General features: G+C 47.2%; 1 protein-coding gene across 2 annotated transcripts in view; it reads right to left on the bottom strand.

Moving 5' to 3' along the window:
- BTAF1 (B-TFIID TATA-box binding protein associated factor 1) overlaps positions 1 to 19,236 on the bottom strand; it is a 90,311-nt gene extending 71,075 nt beyond the window's left edge. For both annotated transcript variants that reach the window (XM_083149330.1, XM_083149331.1), the window contains exon 1: positions 18,872 to 19,236. In XM_083149330.1, coding sequence (XP_083005456.1) covers positions 18,872 to 18,885 — 14 coding nt within the window. In that variant the 5' untranslated portion in view covers positions 18,886 to 19,236. The remainder of the gene's footprint in view (positions 1 to 18,871) is intronic.
- Positions 19,237 to 19,240: the final 4 nt, after the last annotated feature.

Raw genomic sequence — 19,240 nt, 5'->3', positions numbered from 1 at the left:
CAACACCACAAACTGGGGCCTGCAAGTGGCACAGAGTCACATATCAAGGGTCATGGAATGGAGTCAGAGGTTGCAGTGCTATCATGGCTTAATAGGAACAGAAGAGGATACAAGAATAGGAAGAAAAGGAAGAGGCAAATAAGCAACCAGTCACATGAAGGATTTCATGTGGGGTACCCGCGGTGTGGGTGCCTTTGGGAGAACAGGTGTGACTTCATTATATGCCAATGTACAGCTTCACTAGAGGATGTGAATAAAGCAGATGCACATTCTTGTAGTGCCGTGACTGGTGCAGATGCTGTGGACGTAGAACTTTGTCAGTGGCCTAGGAGTCTACATTACATTCAACATCGCTGTGACAGAAAGTGGCTGCGGACAGTCTTAAATACTAAACACTTTCGGGGTATCACATTAACCAAATAAAGCAAGACTTACATGGAGGACGGGTCTTCTTTATATCCTTAATATGTAATCTATTCCCTTCTTAATATTTGTCAGGCCAATAGACAAAAAAACAAGCCTGGAACTAGCTTCATTGCAGCATTATCACAATTGGCAAGTAACAAATTCTGGCGCAACATAGTTAGTGTTCATTCTAGCACACGCCATATTTGTAAACCCATGCAGTTCCTCTTCCCTGCCTGAGGTGTCGCTGTCTGCTGCAGTGCTTCTAGCACAGTGTGGTCTGTATATCAGCACTGATATGCAAACCAGACCAGTACCGGAAACACCACAGCAGACAGCGACACCCCAGGCAGGGAAGAGGAACTATAGTGCATTATACATATAACCAAAAAAGAGGCACAACCAATCAGAAGAGCACGATGACCCTATATTTAGAATTAATCAAATTTGCCACTGCATCAATACAAGTGTGCTGTACTAAGCCAGAGCGCACGATGGCGCCATCGTGCACAAAGTTGTATATGGAAACATTTGCAGGAACTCCGCAGTTTATAAGAGGCAAGACAGTTTTGCACATTTATTTTCAACCATTCTCCACGATTCCATCCCTCTATAAAAAAGTACTGCCGTAAAAAGCCCATCAAGTCATTCATAAACAAATGAAAGCTCAGCTGGAGAGAGCGGTGCAGCTGCATGCACAGGGCACTGATAATAGAAATCAGGATAATATGCAAGTAAGCAGACAATACCTAGAATACACACCTGCACCAGGACGATTGATCGCAATATCCACTATATTTTCAATGTGACGTGAACAGAGTTCAACTTATCAAATTGCACTTGTAAAAGCCATGCAGAAGCCACAGGTGGACTCTCCTAAAATACCAGATTGTGTAAATGTATATATAGCATGGCTGGAGCAGATGATACGCTTTGCCAAAACAACCCTGGGTACACTCTACACAATGTGTACCCAACGCGATGGGTCCTGGCAGCTACAATGGGGACCAAACTGGCATTCCCCGATTCAGCTGCATGTACAGACCACAGGGGATGTTGCTAGCGAGCAACAGGAACACACACACTGTAAGAGACGTGTTATTATTGGGCAGATTGCTCGAATTGTCGCCTGGTGTATCCAGCTTAAGTCTCTTTATTGTATCTAGCAGAAGGATGTATACACTGGGCAAAACCCGTTAACGTACAATACCATAGGGCCTTATTTTGGTTCATTCTTTCTGACAAAATCCTTCTTAGATGGGCAAAACCATGTGCACTGCAGGTGGGGCAGGTGTTACTTGTGCAGAGAGAATTAGATTTGGGTGGGGTTTTACTTCAAAGTGAGATCTATATTGCAGTGTAAAAATAAAGCAGTCAGTATTTTCTCTGCACAGAAACAAAATTACTCACCCAAATCTAATTCTCTCTGCACATGTTACATCTGCCCCCCCTGCAGTGCACATGGTTTTGTCCATCTAAGAAGGATTTTGTCAGAAAGAATGAACCAAAATAAGGCCCATAGTCACAAAAAGGGAGCGGTGTATTCATCCGTTTGCCTGCTCCTCGATTTGGGATATTTCAGACCATCTGCCATCTAGCAAGTGCAAACATCTCTAACTAAACAGTTATTTCAGGCTGGCTGCCATGTCGCTTAATGCGAGAGATGGACAGGAAGTCTGCTATGTATAGAAAGAAATCCTACATAAACTTTACCTCAAATATATTCAGCTTGGAGAAGGTCCCAACCAATATGTATAATATTACCGTTCACAAACATGCGTATAGCAGAGAATTCATTCTATTAGTTGTAAACATAGAATTTAGGGGGATATCCTATTATCCCGGATGCTCCTCAGACACCAGGCAAAGAAACAGAAACCAGCAATTTTTAGACACTAAAGAATTTTGTTATCACGCAATATCCGTAGCTGTACAGGCGTCATAAGTGTCAGTCACCAACAATAACTGCATCAAGCTTATCCCTATGATCTGCTGAGGTCTACCAGCGCGCCTCACATGCCTGAAACAGCCATGACCACTGTGTCGTGCTTAAACCAGTACTCCACTTTCATGCCATAACCCCAGTTGCCCGTTTACATTCTAAAAAGGTGGGTAGGTTAACGATATGGAAGACAACGATATCACTGTTGTAGTGCATATAAGCAACTAAAGAACTATAACTAGATAAAACTAAAATGAGAATTTTCAGTCAATGAAAGGGGAGGGGGGGGGGGTGTAAAACTTGCTTTCGGGAATCCGTGTGCCCAGAATTATATATTTGGCCATGCTGTAAGGTCCATACACACTGGGCGACTATGCCCAGTGTGTATGGACAGCGATGATCGCGTTCATTACTGGAGGGGAAGCCGCTCAGCAGATGAGCGGCTTTCCCAGCGATGATGTGGGAGCGCACAGCCATACACACTGGTCGGCTTTGAGCCGAAAGCCGCTCAAACCTGCCGTTTTGAGCGACTTTCAGCTCAAAGTCAGCCTGTGTGTATAGGCCTTAAAAACTACAACTAGCTCCCTCAAGATGTTGCTAACGTCACATTACTTAATTCACCTGGTTCACTTGTTGATCAATGATATTCTCCTGGCACTTTATTGTATTATATTATTTTCTAGTATATTGTTATAACCCTATTCATCATAAGGAGCTATTTCAGTAATGCTTATGTCCGTTTGTATTAGAGGTGTTCTAGTTAGTCCCACGTGTCCCCCCTCCTTTTGTTCCTGTATGTCTATGTCCTAGTCAGTTCTGACAGGTTTTATACTATGTGCAATATATGTTATGTACTATTCGAATTGTTCAATTTCTGTAAGACCATCTGACGAATTACGGAAAGTACACTGTTAGGGCTGTTTCACACAGTACGGTTCCTGCCGCACGGTGAAATCCCGTACGGCCAGGGAGCCGCGCCGCACTCAGAATTTTATAATGGCAGGGATGGCCACAGCCCGGCAGCCGTCCCTTCCAGTGGGGGGATCCGGCTGCAGCCGTGCGGCCGGGCCGTGGCCGTCCCGTGTGAATGGACACAATAGTGTCCATTCACAACTGCTGAGTGCGGCACGGCTCCCTGGCCGTACGGGATTTCACCGTGCGGCAGGAACCGTACTGTGTGAAATAGCCCTTACATGTGCTGTTTGCCTTAATAAAAAATGAACATAAAAAAAAAACTGCAACTAGAGCAAATGTGACTTAACTAGAGGCTTAATATTAGTTGTGAGTTGTGGTTGTGCTAGCAGCATTGTGGCTAATCCCAAGGCATTAATCGCGGGAAACTACATCTTTAGCTCTGGGTGAGATATTGACAGCTGAGTAGTGCCGGACACAGATGCTGGAGTTAAGCACGTTTAAGTATAAAAAAAAAATAGAGCAAAGAGTATTCAATACAAAATATATTCGGGCACCTAGACAGGGGCTGATTATCAAAAAAAAAGCAGCTGCTAAAAGAGGGGGGAGTAGTCAATCCCCACTAAAATGACAAAAACATGGAATCACGCAAACAGAGTGTAAAGCAGTGCTTTATTAAATGATCTTTAGAAATAAGCAAGTGGTTGAAAAAAAAAAATAACCTTTACTGTGGCAACAATTAAAAAAAAAAAAATACACACATAAAATAGGAATAATGATAAAATATCAGCAATAAAAATTAATAAGATATTAAAGCTTTCACGCTCCAAGGATTAGTAGTAAGAATTCCCCAGTGTGCCCGAGTGGAAACAATGTCACAAGGTAAGTGCACTTTACCAAATGTGGGTGATATCACGGTTAGCAGGTGTATTTCAGTCCCCATTGGCCTCAGTCCTCACTAGTTTTGTGGGGATCCTTTAGCAGCCACTGGAGGAAAGGCAGGCGGAATGTCCCAATAAACTGGAGCTTGACGTCCTCTCACACAGGTGGCCAAGGTGGAAATAAGCCGCCGGAGGAGTCCAGAGTATGGGTCCCAAGTTGGATCCAGACGTAAGGAGCAAAATCAAACTCCACAATAGGCACAAATGGGTATAATAAACGCTGGGATATCCTGAAGGTGAAGGACAAGAGGCACCTGACGCGTTTCGCTACAAATTGTAGCTTTATCAAAGGTGGGTAATTTTATTGCTGATATTTTATGTGCTTATTTATTTCCACAGTAAAGGTTATTTTTATTTCAATCACTTGCTCACATTTAAGTATAACTGCACTCTGGGTCCCAAAGTCAACTCCCTAACCAGGGAAGCGGACAAAAAAAAAAAAAAAAAACACACAAAAAAATAAAATAAAATAAAGGCACTTGAGGACTGATGGTTGATTATATATAAATATTTTCCAACAAGTCCTTAAGTGTCTAAATTACCATTTAAGAAGTAGCCCTTTTTTTAATTAATTAATTAATCAATCAATCATGCATCCATCCCTGGTATGTGAACACTACTGAATGATACTCCCCTTTTGGAAGAAATGTGAATTATTTATTAATTCTTTTCCTGTGTTTATATATCCTAATATTTCTTCCTCTCACTTGTAACTTCTGGTTATTCTTGACGACTAATGCATTGAGTGTTTATAAAAAGTATTGAGGTCATATGTTCTTTTAACATCCACACTGATATGTTAATTTATGATCTTCTAGAATAACCCCCGATGATGCACTGGGTTCTTATACATACTGGGGTAGATGTATTAATATGCACTTAATCTTTTGTAATTATCGGGTTCCGCTTCTCCTGCATAACGAGAAGTGGACACCCTTTTCCCCCTAATGTATTATTATCCCCCCCAGCCGATAAAGAGGCTTCAGAGAGGACAGGGGAGGAAGCTGGCGATCCAACAGCCAATCAGGAGCTACCACTGCACCCAATTGGCTGCCGAACTGCTCCAATGGGCTCATGAGCAGCCTCGAGTTTAGAAATAGCCACGCAGCACCAAATTTGATCAAGATGGAGGTGGGTGGTTTGTCTACTGCTCTGCCCAGCATTAACACAAGCCACCAATGACTCTGCCTGGCGCGATCTGCTTCCTGGCAAATCTGGTTGCCAGGAAGCATAATCTGGTCACCGTGGCGACCGGATTTTGTCGAGTCCTGGATTAGGTGTACTTTTTTTTTTGTAAGTATCAAAAATAAACTGGTCAACCTCCTAGTTCTTCACAAAGTGTGCCCTGGTTGGCACCAATTCCATCTTGATATATCCCATTACAGAAAGCAATGCATGCTTTTATAAACATTGTCTGTCAAAATTAACTCTATAAAAAGGTTATTAAAGTGGGAAATCAAACTGTCTTTATGCAGATAAATCCGCAAGAAAGGGGTATTCGGGACAGTTTATATTCTACCATTAGCTACTCTAAGCTGCACAATGATTGCAGACACGTTCAGAAACTTTGGAGAATTGCTTTGCAAGCAAGAAGCTTAATTGTGTCATTTCATCTTACACCCCCCATAAAAATCTTGAGCGGTTTACTTCCTTATAAACCTATATACAGCTAGTCCTCACATCTCAACCAAGTGCTTCTCAATTATAAAGATCAAACTAGACAAGGACTAAATGACATCTAGGAGAAAGGTAATATGGTCAAAATCAAAATAAAGGAGAACTTGAACATAAAAAAAAACACCCCTTTCCTTTGTAAATTTAAATCCCAGCCATTTAGCAGCAGAATACCGCTCACATACTGCACCATGCATTCTTGCAGAACGCATCGTTAAAGGCTCATTGTGCTATGCGAGTCCCGATACGATCGCATCGGGACTCGCATCGCACGGCATGCAGATCTGCACTATATAGTCTTGGCTGCCCTCTCTATTTGGCTGCCGATTTGCGCTCACACGGGAGCGTGCATCGGGCTCGCAAGCCCTAAAGAAAAAAAAAAACACAATCAGCATGCGATATGGCTTCCGATGTTCACTTTATCGGCAACATCGGAAGCCATATCGCACTGTGTGTACACACTATAAACGTAGCAATGCACTACAGCACTAGACACTGCAAGAGCTAGCCATCTCTGTTTAAAGATGGCCCTTCCTCCTTACTGCCTAACCTGCCCTGGGCGTCATGGGGTTTGGTCTCTAGCTCCTACACTGAGAAACCTGCTGAATATATATGAATATAGCATTAGCCTACAAAATCTACAGACTGGAATTCAAGCCCATCTTAGAAACTTTGGCTGAAGACGTGCAATACTGCTCCTTAACAGCTCTCCATACGCCAGTGTTGAAAATCCATCCTAAGAGCATGGCAGAGGCAGGCAGCCAATATCATTAGTGCAAGTAACAAAGGCCCACACACACACACACAGATTATCTTTCCAATCTGGCTTGTAGGAATGAACATCTGGAAGTTGCTGGGAACAAAGTTACAATCGGCTGTTTGCTACTCCCAAACACACTAGATATTGGCATCAACCTCATTCAGAAATGGGCTTCTGAACGAGCTAGATGGCAATATCTTCAACAATGACGTTGCTGAAAATCTTTCATTATAAATGGGCTGGGTTTGAATTCCAAGGGTTCCATATATACACTGGTGGCAGTGGGCATATCTAGTTCCTAGAAGGAACACTATACCCTACCGCACAAGCTCATTGCTCTGAACTGTCCTTCGTTTTCCACATTCAATATGTCACCAAATCATGTTACATGCATCTAAAAAACATATCCAAAATACGACCCTCTCTCACTCAAGACACTACTAAATCTCTTATCCACGCACTCATTATATCCCGCATTGATTATTGCAATAGTCTCCTAACTGGTCTTCCCAAGAACAGACTCTCGCCACTGCAATCCATTCAAAATGCTGCCGCTAGGCTGATCGTCCTAGCAAGATGCTACTCATGTGCGGAACCTCTCTGCCAGTCCCTCCATTGGTTACCTGTGTTTTACCGTATTCAATATGAAACCCTTCTGCTAGCATATAAAGCTATTAACCATACTGCACCAGCTTATATCTCTACTTATCTCAAAATATCTCCCATCTCGACCACTCCGTTCTGCACAAGATCTCCGTCTCTTCTGCATGGATCACCAGCTCCCATTCACTATTACAGGACTTTCATCAGGCTGCTCCCATCCTATGGAATGCCCTTCCACGCACAATAAGACTCTTCAATAGCCTCCAAAACGGTCAAGCATTCCCTGAAAACTCACCTCTTCAGGCAAGCCTATCATATTTAAGTTCCATATGCATAACCCTCGGAGGCACTTACGTATTATATAGCTTCCTTTCTGGACCTACAAGCTATGCTATTACTGGTGGCTGCCGGACGGGGTCCCGACAGTCGGGATCCCGACTGTTAAAACACTGACGGCCGGGTTCCCGACGGGCGTCAGCTATTTTCCCTCGTGGGGGTCCACGACCCCCATAGAGGGAGAATAGAATAGGTGGCGAACGTAGCTCGCCAGCGTGGCGAGCGCAGCGAGCCCGCAAGGGGCTTTGTTGCGCTGGCCACGCTGTCTGAGACCAGGCAGTTGGGATCCCGACGTCGGGATAATGACTGTCGGTGAATCATACCACAATCATTACTGGTGCCTGGTCCTTGTGTTTCCCTCCTATGTCCCCAGATTGTAAGCTTGCAGCAGGGCTCTCCTACCTCCAATTCTGTCTGTTACCCAGTTTGTTTTATCACTGTCTACTATTGTAAAGCGCAACGGAATCTGCTGCGCTATATAAGAAACTGTAAATAAATAAATGAGCGGGGCGGCACAGCCCAGACCAGCTGGGTGAGTATGACAGGCAAGTGGGTGGGGGTGGGGGGATGCAGCGGGCAGTCCGCCAGGCTGAAAGTGGCTAATCTTACAGCCAGGCAGGCGTATACACACAGCGATGATGGATAAAAAATCATTCATCATCGCCAAATCTGCTGGTAAAACAGGGCTCGACAAATTTATTTAAAATCCAGGAGCCATAAGGAAAATTTAGGAGCCAGATAAACTAATAAGAGGGACAGTGAGCGGTGAAGGTGCACACACAATTTGCATGTGCAATAATGCCTTTACACGTTCTACCAAACACTGGACTGACAATTACATATAATACCACACGCAGTCATGGTTGGTTATTACATATTATCCCACATAAGTGGAACTTACCCTACATGCTCATTGCTATGGGGTTTGATCCTTGATGCCAGTGGTTGCATCAAGGGGTTGCTTCGGCAAGAAGCAAGGAAAGACCTGCATGCCGATGGGGGACTTTTGGTAGTTGGTGGAGCCCCTGCATGAGAACTTGAAATACGTAGTCACTGGTCTGACAGGAGGGGGGAGGCAGGGGTCAGGCACCGCGCTGTCGCTGCACAAGAGAGGGAGGAGCGGGTCAGGAACTGCGGGCGGCTGGTTTTATAGGAGGGGGAGGCTTTGACCGTCCACGCTGCCGCTCCTCTGACAGGAGGGGGAGGCGGGGGTCAGGTGCTGCGGGCGGCTGGTGTGACAGGAGGGCGACACTGTGCCCGGCCACGCTACCGCTGGTGTGAAAGGAGGGGGAGGTGGGGGTCGGGCACCGCGCTGCCACTGCGCTGAACAGGAGGAGTCGGGGATCTGTTGTAACTGAAGAGGGAGACTACCTGGCCATGCTGCCGCTGGTGTGACAGCAGGGGGAGGCGGGGGTCGAGCACCGCGCTGCCGCTGCGCTGAACGGGAGGGGAAGGCGGGGGTCAGACACTGCGGTCAGACCGGCTGGTATAACAGGAGGGGGGAGGGGGGAGACAGGGGTCAGGCACTGGTCTGTGTGACAGGAGGAGAAGAGTCCTGGCAGAGTTTATTCTGTCATGAGCGCTGGCAGCAGCCTCTGGTGTCTTTGCTATCAGACACGTAAGCATCGGGTCCCCGTGGTGGGGGTTATCATATCAGCACTCCAGGAGAATTTGCAGCAGCCTCTGGTGCCCCTGTCATCGGACATGTAAGCAGCGGCCCCGTGGTTATACTGTTAGCTATAACATCCAGCGCCGCAGTAGCCACTAGCCAGCAGAGCCGCGCACAACTCACCCGGCTGCTGCTGTATCAGAGCACACAGCCGGTCCGCAGCACGAATATTTGAAAAGTCAAGACGGCTCCCGAGCCAATCAGAAACTACCACTGTAGCTCCATGCTCAAGTTTTAAATAGCCGCGCTGCAGACCTGCTCTGATACAGCAGCAGCGGGGTGAGTTGTGCACCGCTCTGCCGGCTGCTGCTGCGCTGGATGTTATAGCTAACAGTATATAATCCTCCATGGGGCCCGCTACTGTCATTAATTCAAGTCCCTCTGCCCTGAAAGTACTGCAAAACTGGTCGCCAGGATGCAAATTCTGGTCGCCATGGCGACCTGGCGACCGGGTTTTGTCGAGCCCTGTGGTAAAACCAGCAGATGACCCACTTTCCGAGCGATGATCATCGCTAGTAGTCAATCTCTGGGCCATACACACTAGGCGATTTTCAACTGAAAATTGGTCAAAACAATCTCTGGGCCTTATATTGACCAATTTGTCTGTAGGACCAATGTGTGTCTGTTTTCTATGTTAAGGAGCAAATGGTAAATTGTCATTTGCTCTAAAAAATTTCCAAATTTTCATTCCAACCAGCCATATTGGAAAGATAATCTTCTAGTGTGCATGGATCTTAAGGAGCAATTTCGAGTTCCAATGGACCGGTTGTATATTGAACTGTAGGAGGCCAGTTGTAATAAATTAATTCTGAACGTGCAAAGTACCTGCTATAAATAAGTTAATGCGGAATGCACTAGCCTTTATTCTGGTGAAAAGAAAAAAAAAACCCTCACATATTTGAACAATTTGTAACCTATTTGTTTCAGCAGATATGTATCAACTCTGTTGCATGTTGTTATTCCTAGTAGTCAGTTCTCACATTCCAACCCCACTAGAACAAAACTTGCTGTGCAGCTAAGTTTTTTTGGCAAAACTTTACAGCACTCAAAAAATAAAACGATGCAGTAAGTTAAGTCAAATTCATTAGAAGTCCATGGAGTGTATGGACAAGAAAATATAAATAATGAATAAGGTTTTGTAGGAGGTGCAGCACCAGTTATGTAATTTAAACAAATTGCCAGTCATGCATAGAAACCCCTAGCTCTGCAGTGTAGAACTTTAAGATTTACAGGTGTTTTTATAAAGAATAATGGGGCAGATGTATTAAGCCTGGTGAAGAGATAAACTTGAGATAAAGTGGAGATAAATTGAAAGGAGATAACGCACCAGCCAATCAGCTGTGTTTGAAACATGACAGTTGGAAGTTGATTGGCAGGTGCGTTATCTCTTTCCAATTTATCTCCACTTTATCTCAAGTTTATCTCTTCGCAAAGCTTAATACATCTGCCCCAATGGTCTTACAAAATGTGTTCATGTATAAATAAGGAGAAATATCAATAAAAAGGAAGAAATCTCTGAAGGCTATCAATACTGATAAATAAAACGGTACTTGTTTCCTAGCATGGCGCCTGCGATTTTGATTGTATCCATCGGGTCCAAAAAAATTTCGTCCATCGCATGCAACCAAATCGCATTGCGATTTTTACTTCAGAACCAATGTAAAATGGTCCCTGAGACCCGATTTTACTTTGGGCCCAATGTTAAATGCCCCCAGACCCCAATTTTCATTGTATACCCACCCTGATGGGTCAAATGCCCCCCCCCCCCCATTGTTAACGCCACCCCACGATGAACGCCAACACGAAGCGTGGCGAGCGCAGCGGTACGTGTCCTCCGACCTTTTCATACCCCCACTATCCACGTCGGCGTGGAGTTGATTTTATACAGTGTGGCGAGCGCAGCGAGCCACCGAGCCCGAAGCGTGGCGAGCACCGCGAGGGGACGCGCATTACTTCATAGGTATTACGCGTCCGCTCGCCACATTATATAAAATCAACTCCATGCCGACGTGGATAGTGGGGGGTATGAAAATGTCGGAGGATGTGTACCGCTGCGTTCGCCACGCTTCGAATTGGCGTTCATCGTGGGGAGTCGTTAACAATGGGGAGGGGGCATTTCACATGTAAAATACCCATAAGGGTGGGTATACAATGAAAAATCGGGTCCATTGGCCCATTTAACATTGTTCCCTATGTAAAATCGCGTCCATCGCATGCCTTAACTTAAGGCATGTGATGGACGCGATTTTTTAATTGTCGGGGAAAAGGCTAATAGCCCTGAAATCGCGTCGGTCGCGTTCATCGCATACCTTAAGTTAAGGTATGCGATCACCTGCAACGGGCGCCGTGCTAGGAAACAAGTACAAATAAAATATTACACAAGCCTCTAAAAATCATAATGCATCTCTTGAAAGTGTCCCCATCCATTTCTACATACAGCAAATATAGGTCTATACAACCAGGTGGATCAAAACCTGAGAGGAAATAATCCCAAATAAAAAAACACACTCCAGAAGTATATCTGAAATATGAAATGCAACAGAAATAAGGAATTTGGTACTCACCGGTAATTCCCTTTCACCGAATCAGCAGGGGCCACTGCAGTCAAGACGTATGGGATAGTGTAGGTGTTCGGAGGAGTAGCACTTTAAGTAAAACTTTCACGATACAGGCTCCTCCCTACTCTATCCCCCCCAGGACTCCAGTCTTAGAAAAACTGTGTCCGAGAGGAGATGAGCGACCGGAGCCTCCGGTAAGGACAAAGAAAAACCGAAAAAGCCCAAGGTTAAGTTAGACACCACTTAACCAACACTTATAACTCATTCAACCAAACAAAATAACAGAAAAAACGCCAAAACAGGATGGCAGGAGGACTAGCCTCGGGAGGGCGTGCAGTGGCCCCTGCTGATTCGGTGAAAGGGAATTACCGGTGAGTACCAAATTCCTTATTTCACCTTCATGCAGCAGGGGCCACTGCAGTCAAGACGTATGGGACAATACCCAAGCACTACTCCCGGGCGGGAGAGCGCTGGGACTCCTGCAAAACCGCTTTCCCAAACGACATTGCCGTACTGGCAAACGTGTCAAATCTGTAAAAACGTGCAAAAGTATTCACACCGGCCCAGGTGGCTGCTCTACAAATCTGCGTCAAAGGAACCCCTCTGGCCACCGCCCAAGAGGTACTCACTGACCTCGTAGAATGAGCCGATACAGTACCCGGCAGTGTCTGATTACAATGACGATATGCCTCACGGATTGTGAGACAAATCCACCTGGCCAAAGTCTGTTTTGATGCGGGCCACCCCCTTTTGACCGCATCGTACAAAACGAAAAGACAATCTGATTTTCGCACCAGCCTTGTACGAGAAACATAAATTCTCAGGGACCGAACTACATCCAGTAGCCGATCCTCCCCTGAAAGAACTGGAACCACTATGGGTTCATTCACGTGGAAAGACGATACCACCTTAGGCAGAAAACCTTTAGAAGTACGCAACTCTGCTCTGTCATTGTGAAAAATCAGAAAAGGAGGCTTACATGACAAAGCTCCCAACTCTGAAACGCGACGAGCCGACGCCAAAGCCAACAGCATGACTGTCTTCCAGGTCAGAAACTTCAAATCTGTAGACTGTAACGGCTCAAACACGTCAGATTTAAGAAAAGACAAAACAATAGACAGATCCCAAGGCTCAGTAGGGGCTGAAAACGGTGGTTGGATACGCAACACCCCCTTCAAAAAAGTTTGAACCTCCGGAATCAGGGCCAAACGGCGGTGAAAGAAAACCGAGAGAGCCGCGACCTGAACCTTTAAAGAAGACAAACGCAAACCAGCCGACAAACCTGATTGCAGGAATTCCAAAAATCTTGCCAAATTAAACACGGCCTTTGGTGCACCTCTAGATTCGCACCACTTCACATATGACCTCCAAATCCGATAATAATGAGAGGAAGTAACCTCCTTCCTTGCTCTGATCATTGTAGGGATTACCGACTGCGGCATACCTCTTCTCTTGAGCAACTCGGCCTCAACAGCCAAGCCGTCAAACGAAGCCGAGCTAAGTCTGGGTAAACGAACGGACCCTGATGTAACAGATCGGACCTCAGAGGCAGTCGCCAAGGCCTGTCTATCAGTAAGCTCTGAAGAACGGAATACCACGATCTCCTCGGCCAATCCGGGGCCACTAGGATGACCGTGGCCGCTTCCTGCTTCACTCGTTTGAGTACCCTTGGAATCAAGGGAAACGGGGGAAACAAATAGATGAGGTCGTAGTCCCATGGCACTGCCAAAGCATCCACCGCTACTGCAGCAGGGTCGAGAGACCTGGCACAGTACACTGGAAGTTGGTGATTCAATTTGGAGGCCATGAGGTCTATCTGAGGAGATCCCCACCTCCTGGTTATCATGCTGAAGACCTCCTTGTTGAGGGCCCACTCCCCGGGATGGAATACCTGGCGGCTGAGGAAATCCGCTTCCCAATTTTCCACCCCCGGAATGAAAATTGCTGAAAAATCGAGAGCATAGAGCTCTGCCCATTCCAGAATGGGGCGAACCTCCTTCATCGCTGCTCGACTCTTGGTTCCGCCCTGACGGTTTATGTATGCGACAGCCGTCGCATTGTCGGACTGAATCCTCACCGCCTTTCCTACAAGCAGGTCGTGAGCCTGAAACAAGGCCCACCTGATCGCTCTCAACTCCAGCACATTGATTGAAAGACTCGACTCCTGGGCGGACCAACGACCCTGGAAAGTGTGACCCTGCGTCACCGCCCCCCAGCCCCGCAGGCTGGCATCTGTCGTGACCACAGTCCACGAGTGAGTTTTGAAACTGCGTCCTTCTAACAAATTGTCCATGCTGAGCCACCAGCGGAGAGATCTTCGTGCCTCTTGGCTCAGAACAATGGTCCTGTGCAGATGTAGATGGGACCCGGACCATTGGGACAACATGCTCTGCTGAAAAGCTCTTGAGTGGAATCTGCCATAGGGGAGAGCCTCGAAAGACGCTACCATCAGACCCAGTAGTCTGGTGCACAGATGCACAGATACCCTGCGAGGGAGCAAGACCTGTCTGACCCTCCTCTGAAGAGTTAACGCCTTCTCCCTTGGCAGAAACACCCTCTCCAAACTGGTGTCGAAAATGAGGCCCAGGAACAAAAGTCTCTGTTTCGGTAATAGTTGAGACTTTTTGAAATTTAGAATCCATCCATTCTGAACTAGGAATTGGCATGTCAACAAAGCATCCCTCTCCAGCTTCTCCGGAGAAGGAGCTTTCAAAAGGAGATCGTCCAAATATGGAATTATCGTCACTCCCTGAGTCCGAAGGACTGATGTCATGCAGGCCATAACTTTGGTGAATACCCTTGGTGCGGACGACAGCCCGAACGGAAGGGCCCTGAACTGGAAATGTAGCTTTCGAATAGCAAAACGAAGAAACCTCTGATGTGGTTCCCAAATGGGAACGTGTAAATAGGCATCTTTGATGTCTAGAGAAAGAAGATATTCCCCCTTCTCCATATTTGCTATTACAGAACGAATGGACTCCATCTTGAACTGGTGGTACTGGATGTAGTTGTTTAAATGTTTTAGGTTCAGGATCGGACGAACCGAACCGTCTGGCTTCGGGACTAGAAACACACTGGAGTAGTAACCCGTCCCTTCCTGCCCCTTGGGAACCGGAACCACTACCCCCTGTACCAGAAGTTTTTGAATAGAGTCTGTCAGAGCCTCCCGCGACTCTGGAGACAACGGAAGCCCTATTGTAAAGAATTTTTCTGGCGGGTGGGAAACAAACTCCAATTTGTAGCCGAGAGCCACAATTTGGAGCACCCAACTGTCTCTGCAATGAGTTTTCCAGGTCTGCAGAAAAAGAGACAATCTTGCGCCCACTGTGGGATCCCCCAAATGGGCGGGGAGCCCGTCATGCCACAGGCTTGTCGGGCTTCGGGTCTGCTCTGCGGGCGACAGCGGGATTGGCGGCGGAAGCAATCCTACCTCCTCTACCTCTATGTCCTCGAAAGGACGAGAAACCTCCACGGCCTCTTCCTCTTGAACTGGACGAACCCCGAAAGACCCGAAAGGACGGAGCAGAAAAAACTCGTTTTGGCGGAGGAGCGGAAGAAGGAAGGAAAGCAGACTTCCCACCGGTGGCCTGAGCAATAAGCCTATCCAACTCAGGCCCAAAGAGCATGTCCCCTGTGAAGGGTAACGCCTCCACCGCCTTCTTTATTTCAGCCTCCGCATGCCACGAGCGCAACCAGACAGACCGTCTGGCTAAAACCGCCTGGGCAGAAACTTTTGCCCCTAACTCTGTAATGTCCGCGGCCGCCCCACCTAAATACGCAGACGCATCTTTTAGAAACTCCGCTAAAGGGAGAAGCTCCGACCTGGGCCTGTTGGACTGAATTCCTTCAACCAACTCACCGGCCCAACTCTCCATAGCCTTGCTGACCCAAGCCGAGGCCAACGCTGGTCTGAGTAGGGCCCCTGAGATGGAGTAAATGGACTTTACCGTAGTCTCTAAACGGCGATCCGGAGCTTCCTTCAAAGTCACGGCACCTGGCACTGGTAGAGTAGTGCGCTTTGAGAGACGGGAAAGAGAAACATCAGCAGGCGGAGGGATCTCCCATTTCTCCCTTGAAGAATCGGAAAAAGGGTACAAAGATTTTATACGCCTAGACAATTGAAATTTCTTGTCAGGGGATTTCCAAATATCCAGTAACGGCCTATCAAGCTCAGCCGAATCTGGAAAATTTACCACCTGCTTTGTGGTACGACCAAAAATAGAGGTTTGAGCCGGAGCCTCCACCTCCGCAATATTAAGCGTAGATCTTACGGCCCTGATAAGGCCTTCCACCCCCAGAGAATCCTCCCCCGACTCCTGAAGAGGGGGCTCAGGTTCCAGATCCTCAGGGAACTCTCCTTCCTCCAACTGCTCTTCATCAGAATCCCCTGACCGATAAACATTCGCCAGGGTTCTTTTAAGGGGCATTGGAAACTCCTGCTGCTGTGAAGGACCCGCAACAGCATGGCTTAATGAATCTACTGACTGAATAAGAGTCCTAGCCCAAGCCGGCTCTGACGAAGACAATTTGCTGATCTGAGACTGCAAACTCTCCCTTTCCTTACGGGATGCAGATAACTCAGCAGCTAAATCTGCCAGAACAGATTGAAATAAATCACCTGCTGGCTGAGCTCTAGAAGACTCTGCCCTAACAGGCTTCTGTGACTCTGAGTAACAAACCTCACACAAAACAGCACCCTTAATGTGCTGTGTAAAGTGTTCCTTGCACTTCTTACAAGTATACACTTTCTGAGCAGCCTTAGAGGCTGCCTTTCCTGCCATTCTGAAAAAGAATAACAAAACACAGAGACACAATGCCAACCACACACACACACACACACACACACAGCCCCAATAACCCCAGGAACTTTACAGACCAAAACCTGGGATAAGGGAAAGAAAAGGGAGAAGCCTCTTCCCTACCAATTAAGTGTGTGTATGCGAGTGATCCCTTCCGCTGACTTACAGACCAGCCTCTGATGTCCTGGGAAGGAGCGCAATTACAGGGATGCAGAAAACCGGGTCCGGGCACTGCCACCACCGCTGACAAGCTGAGAGATAGTGAGAGGGAGACCTTCTGCAAGCAGCCCAGTTAATACTGAGGCTCGCGTCTGACGTCACCGCTAGCTCCGCCCCCCCGCTACGGCGCGAAGACGGAGCAAACGCGGCAATTTTAACAAGGGACAGCGCGGCTCCAGAAGCCGGCTCATACTCACGGCTGAAGGCTCCCCCAGCGCGCTGCACGCAGCGGCTACAGCTCTCACCTGAACCGGTGCGCTACTCCGGTCCCCGCCACCTTTATCCTCATGTCCGCCGACCTGGAGTGTGGCGCTGACCGTGGACCCGTAACGCCAGCCGCACGCAGCTGCGGCGGGTCCCCGGAACTGAAGCCCCGGTGGTCGGGTACTGGAGGGACACTGCGTGCAGTGTCAACCAGCCCCCTCCAGGCATCCACGTAGCAGGCAGACTCCGTCCAGCAGAGTCTGCCTGTCCTCAACTTCTGCAACTAAGTAACAAACCTAATCCCCCTCAGGAGACAGGTCCGAGGAGACCTACTCCTCCGGCACTTTTTCTAAGACTGGAGTCCTGGGGGGGATAGAGTAGGGAGGAGCCTGTATCGTGAAAGTTTTACTTAAAGTGCTACTCCTCCGAACACCTACACTATCCCATACGTCTTGACTGCAGTGGCCCCTGCTGCATGAAGGTGAAAAACATATTTTAAAGAAGTCGCCTGCAACCCCCCTTGAGCCAGGATTGCATGCAATATATCAAATGTGGTCCTTTCGCGTACGATACACCATATGCATTTCGAGCCAAGCCTGCCTGGCTCGGAAGCACCTCAGCAGATCGCACCAGAGCCTGGAAGTCTCATTGGCTACAGATGCGAAGGGCACTGAAAGGAGCATCACATCTGCTGTCAAATGCATACAATTTGGACGCTTTTTATGCAATTGATCGCCGTAATCACATAGAGTGTTCAAGTTGCATGTATATCGCCTAGTGAATGGCCAGCATTAATGCTAGAACTGGATCATGAATATGGACACATACCATTACCAGATCTTCACCTGCGTTACAGTTTAAAAGAATCACTTACTAGTCTGCTTATAAGAGCTGAATATAAAATATATTTAAATCATTTCAAAATTACTGTAGTATATAAAATTAACACAACGGAGAAAAAAAAAATAATTATATATATATATATATATATATATATATATATATATATACACACATACATACATACATACATACATACATACATACACACACACACACACAAAACCAGTCCCATTACATCAACAAATTAGAAGCGTATAGTAGTCAGCATGTTCATACATATGTACACAGAGCACTAAAATACAACTTATTTCCTAGCATGAGGAACTAGCAGAACACCATTCTGTTCCGCACAGATGCAAATGATACAACACAGATAAATAACGGTTATAAGTTATTGTGATATAGGTGCTGCAAGCATGCAATGTGATGCAAATAATCAATGGATAAAGAACCAAAGCAATACACAGCCTGGCACTGACGGGTACTGCCCAGGCTGCTTACAGAGGGATGTGCCACTGACAACTATCCATCCAGCTACCAGGATCAGGTAGAATAATGATGCCCTGTGCTCATGCATAGCACCCATCCAGCTCCCTGTCTGGGGTCACTACCCCCTAGGCAGAGCATGGTCTCCCCTTGGGCAATATGGGCTCTATTACTGGTGTCCACTGGGCACTAATACCAGGAGTATACTAAACTACATGTACTGTATGTATGTATGAATGAATGGGTGGGTAAGGGGAACACTTGACAAAAGCAGGGGTGCTTATGATGTCCCCATAGGCATTAATGGGGGGAGGGGGGGGTGTTAAAGGCGTGAAGGGGGAAGCTGGGCATGCTGCGGTGAGGTGGCACATGGGGGGCTGACAGCCTGTCACTGACACCCTGCTGCATGGCATATGTGGGTACAATTACATGTGTGGGACCTAGCATGTGTGGGTACAATTACAAGCTCCGTATGCCCACAAGCATGGCGTGACCCCCACCCGGCTGGGCTAATACCCACCTGGACACGGCCATGACGAGACACTTCCCCACAGGGGCACACACCGGGCTGAGCTGTGTCCCCCGCGGGCTATGCGAGGCCGTCCTGAGCAGGAGCTGTGGGCCTTATGGGAAAGCCGGGGCCTAGATTCCAGGCGGCGACCCGCCTCTGCCTCCCGGACCGCGGACGAAGCTAGTGCATGGCGCCGGCTCAACCGTCGGCCGCCATCGGCTTTTACTCCAGTTCCCGAAGGGTTAATCACTCCTCAGGGCCACAGCGGAAGCCGGTGCGCCGGTTAAATAGAATTAAAGGCGATATTTTACCGTGGCCGCGGAGGAGCCAGATAACTGCCTTTATATGAGGAGCCATCTTGTATTTATTCCTTCCACC

This window comes from Crinia signifera, chromosome 6 (genome assembly GCF_055691185.1).
Source record: "Crinia signifera chromosome 6, ASM5569118v1, whole genome shotgun sequence".
NCBI classification, from domain to species: Eukaryota; Metazoa; Chordata; class Amphibia; order Anura; family Myobatrachidae; genus Crinia; species Crinia signifera.
This window is presented reverse-complemented; position numbering and strand designations above follow the sequence as displayed.